Genomic DNA, 4,875 nt, shown 5'->3' with positions numbered 1-4,875 from the left:
TGTATGTACATATTTAACAGATGTGCGGGTGGTTTGGCAGAATACATGTTTAGAAGCCCCTGAAAGGCGAACAGACAGCTGATAAACCAGCAAAGTGCTAAAGATGAAAGCATATAAAAATAAATGGTAATACTAGAGCTGCTTATCGGCTTGAGTTGAGTGCAGCGGAATCTACTTTGTGGTGTTTTGTGAATTTATTGATTAAATGCGGTAGTGGCCGTTGAACAGTGAAAGTGTATAACTAAATTAGAAACATCCAACGGACTTGGGCGAAAATTGTGTATACATATGTATGTACATGTTTGAATCAAAAACTGATAGCAATTTTTAGAAAAAGAACAAGTCGAGCAACATAATTTTAGAGGGGGTTATACATAAAAAAGGGCTAGGAATCTCATGCACAGTTTTGAGTTATTGGGTTGGCTTGATTAACTTTTGGATGTTTTATGTTATACCAAATCCCAGAATACCATGCGTACACGGAAACCTAATTTTTTACAATTTCAATTGCATAAATGTAGAGTTAAGTCTCGTAAAAAGAAAAAAACATTTTCTAACTTGATTTCCCAAAATTTTCATTTTTACACATTCATAAATCAAATTTGTGAAACAAAAATTTAATTTCCAAGTGTTTGCATTTAAGTGACAAAAACAAAAAACAACGCGAATAAGCTGTTTCTCAATTCATTTTTGAGAGCAAACTTTTCGCTTATTCTCTAATTACCGGATCCGGTCCGGATTGTTAAGGAAAGAACCTAATAAGGTTATCTGGTTACGGGGTTATACGTTTAACTCAATTTGCAAAAATATAAAATACATTAGAGAATAATACCAGATAACCAGACAAGTCTGAACATTCACAATAAGTTTAGCAAGAGTATGGAAAACATGTGGAAAATTTGTGGAGGACATCTCCATCTTACGCCAATGTTTTGTATATTTTGCTTTTCTAGGATATTTGGTCCATAATTTTCCTATTACGCAATTCTTCAATAGAGCAATTTATTCCAACCAAAACGAGTTACTATTTATATTTATTAGAATCAATGATTACATATATACATACATACATATATATATTAATTATAAATATTTTAGCTCATCCTATCCAGATAATATTGATATTTATATATGCCATGCATATGCATTTGAGGTTTCTCGTTCACTTTACTACTCCTTTGTTTCCTCCTCGTCATCACTGTTGTTGGCCGACGAATCGCCGAGTGTGATTTCAGTCAATTCTTGTTCCTCCTCAATGTCTCCACCCTCCATGGCTTCGACCAACGTAACACTTTCCAATTTGTTGCCACTTGACTTCATTGCCACCTTTTGTTCTGTGGCTTTTGACAAGCCAACAACCATAGCTGCTTTCGTTGTTGAAGTGCTGCCAGCTGCTGCTGCACTGGTTGATGCAAAACCGGCTGCAGTAGTTGCGGCACCGGTCTCTCTTAATTTCTCGCCAAACATCGGATTATCGAAAGCGCGCTCCCTTACCTGCCCACTTTCTGCATCGTAGCCCATGGCAATGCCATCGGTCGCATCTGCCTCTGCACCGCTGTCCGTAACATTATCAAACCGTGCAAACACGAAGGAGGGACGTACTAACAATGCACGCCAACGTCTCGGATCATAGACCCACTGCGGTACGTAGCGCAAATAGCGATGATCGGGCGCATTGTGTGCGAAAATTACCAAAGCCACCACCGAGACAAACATCAAGCACAAAATGATGAGCAGCACAGAGCCAAATGTTATATTCGGATTGTAGGGGCGTCCAGATATAAGAATATCCACTTTGTACGATCTTTCAAAGACTTTTGACCAATCGGTGCTTGCATTCAATTGGGCCACAAACTTCACGCTCTTCTCTGAGTATGCTTCACGATCGGCAATAATGGCCTCTAAGTAGTTTCCATATGGCTCTGCATTTACGTAGGTAATGTGATAATCTAAGTCGGTTGTAAGCCCTTGTTCCTGAACAGAAGCTGCTAATAGTTCCCGTAATTTATTTAAATTCCGTTCGCTGCAGTAATCCATTTTGAATGACAACACAGAACCACATATTGGACAGCAACTTGCAAGGGGCGTTACCGGCACCAGACAGTGCGGCCGGTCGCATTCCCCTGCCACATTCTTGCAAATGGGTTCCGAAAATACTAAAGCGTCTATATGACAGCCGCAGGGATCCTGGTGATAATACTGCGCCATTGTATCCAGACTATTTTTGAATAAAAGCTGACCGATATCAGTGTGTATCAAGTAATTTAGATAGTCATTCGATATGAGAGATCCGGCCTAATTCAGATGGCCCATCCTCAAATAAGGAAAATTCTCCACATCAATCGAAAGCGGTCCACTACGTGGCATTACCACTGTCTCGTTGTCACAGGGAACGCGTTCCAAATGTGGTATAGCCTTGTTTTGGGCTTGAGACGCGGAACTTAGCCAACTACTTGGGTTATACCACTTTCTAGTCACAGGAATTTTTAAGTAAGCACGGCACCTACGTCCATTTTGACATTCTCTCTGCTGCAATTCTCCTCCAAGCGTAATTGTCGACTCGTCGCTGAGCAGAAGGGCACCATCGCGGGGTAACACGATTCCGCTGATGTCCACTTTGGTTGGAAGTGGTAGCACGGCTGGATATGTTTCGGGGAAAACAACTTCTTCGAGTGCACAAGGCAGGTATCCGGACTCCCACGAGTCGGCACTATCGAAACCGGGATTCGCCAGGAGTCGCTTGTTACTGGTGCTCAAGGAGGCGGATATCAGGAGCGTCAAAAATTTTAGAATAGCTACTCCCATGTTAGATGCAAAAACTTTGAGATGAAAACCGAAACTAAAGGGAAAGTGTTGCGATAATAAAACTGAAGCCAATGCATTGTAATAGGGGGCGTATAAAAAATTGCTACGAGAGCCATGGCATCGCATAAAACATAAAGTGAATGATTGTGCTACTTTCAACAGTTCTGTTCGCCATGCAAAAGCCAGTAAGAATTAGCCAGTATCAAAATTCAGAGAATAAGGTATCTTACTCTCCTAAAGAGAGAAACTTACTAAGTTTGTCGTGAACAGAAATTAGCAAATATTTGCAAGCTTCACTGCCAGCCGGCGTCCACGGTTGCATTTGGAACACAATAAATTTTTTTAATTATTTCAGGTGGAAAACAAAATAGGACCTTACATATACATATTTCTTCTTATTCTGACTTTCTTCAAACTATTGCGATAAATAAGTGTTTCCCAATACCAGTTAACATCGGTTTGTTAAGGGTGATTGTTTTTTAAGCATGCCTACTTTAAATAAGCTATAATCATAATAAGCGTTTCTCAACTGCGTTGTAAAACTGCTTGTGAATTAATATTTTAATAAGGTGTATACAAATAAGATTGAGAAAAGGTTGCAATTGCCTGTTAATGTAACCTGCTCTCAGGCACTATTGCACTTCTCTTACCAAATGGTCGATCGGGTATACGTATGTACATTAGGGTGGTCCACAAATGCATGTGAATAAGTGGGAATGGAATTTTACGCTCTCACCCCCTAGGATTGTTCTATACCGAAAAAATATACCCTTATTTTTTTTATTTTGGAATCAAAAAATATTTTTATATATTTATATATATATTTTTACTCTCTGACGGCAGGATGTTTTTAAAAGGACTTCGAAACTCAAAGGTCCGGTGCATTGTAGAATAACAATATGGGTATCAATTAAAAGAAAAAATTATGTAGAATAGAAAAAAACGTAACTTAATGTTTCGAAGATCCGACCTTTGGCCCCTTATAGCGCCTGTAATATAAGTTTGCACAAAAAAAGTTATATACCATTTAAATAAAAGCAAAAGGCGGACTACGTCTATATTTTTAGTTTTTAGTTACATATTTACATATAATAATAAAAAATAATTTTTTACCAAAGTTTCTATTTCGAACTTCGAAGGCCCATACCTCGATATCGGAGGCTAACTTTAAAAAATGGAAAAATTACTTTTTTACCTATCAATCTCTTAAAAAAATGATTTAGTCCGATACCAAGCCGAGTGCTGTACAGTGTAATGATTTCAGTATCTTCATTTATGTATATTTTACCTTTCAATTTTTTATAAAGGGAATTGTAAATTTTTTTTTATCTAAAACTAATAAAGTTAGAAGGACGAAATTCGGGGATGTGGTAGTTTACATATAATTGATATATATATAATTTACATATCATTGACATATATTTTTTTCAAAAATAAATATTGGAAATTTCCCGGGATATTCAAGGATAAAATTTTAAAAGGACATTTTCAACACTTATTCGTCCTGGTGAACTAAAAAATTTAATTTTTTCAATTCTACAGAGCTTTTCCTTTTAATTGATACCCATGTTGTTACTGTACATGCACCAAATCTTTTAAAAAATTTTTTTGTTCAATCATATCCTAGAAAAATCAGTCCTTAAAAAAAAATCCTGACGTCATAGAGAAAAATTAAAAACGCAGTTATATTATATTTGGCGCCTAGTTTTGTGAATACATTGATTTGTTCGGTAGTTTTATACATTTTTGGGTTTTTGTCGCACGTTGTTTTATATGGACAAAAAAACTTTTCGTAGAAATGGTACATAATTCTTAAAACTCTATTTCTTTGCAAGAGATTCGCAATAATAATACCCAATTGTTTATTTAACAATTTTTTCGTAGTAACTATAATTTATAGGTCCGCCAAAAACCCCCCAAAACCCCGAAGAATGCAGTGGAGGGACTAATAAAACATCGTAAGTATTAAAAAATTGTTAAATAAACAATTGGGTATTGTTATCAAAAGTCTCCTGAAGTGAACCAGAGTCTTCCGATCGAAAAATAGTTTTACGAAAAGTTGTTTTTTTT

At 36.7% G+C, this 4,875-nt stretch overlaps 1 protein-coding gene across 1 annotated transcript; it reads right to left on the bottom strand.

The window, feature by feature from the left end:
* Positions 1-1,077: 1,077 nt before the first annotated feature.
* Positions 1,078-3,163, bottom strand: LOC118741777 (protein amnionless-like). Its single transcript, XM_036473749.1, is given in 1 exon segment — positions 1,078-3,163. A coding segment is annotated over 1 exon segment (1,761 nt). The 5' UTR covers positions 2,932-3,163; the 3' UTR covers positions 1,078-1,170.
* Positions 3,164-4,875: the final 1,712 nt, after the last annotated feature.

The sequence above is a fragment of the Rhagoletis pomonella genome, unplaced genomic scaffold (assembly GCF_013731165.1).
Source record: "Rhagoletis pomonella isolate Grant_MI unplaced genomic scaffold, Rhpom_1.0 Rhpom_scaffold_00006, whole genome shotgun sequence".
NCBI classification, from domain to species: domain Eukaryota; kingdom Metazoa; phylum Arthropoda; class Insecta; order Diptera; family Tephritidae; genus Rhagoletis; species Rhagoletis pomonella.
This window is presented reverse-complemented; position numbering and strand designations above follow the sequence as displayed.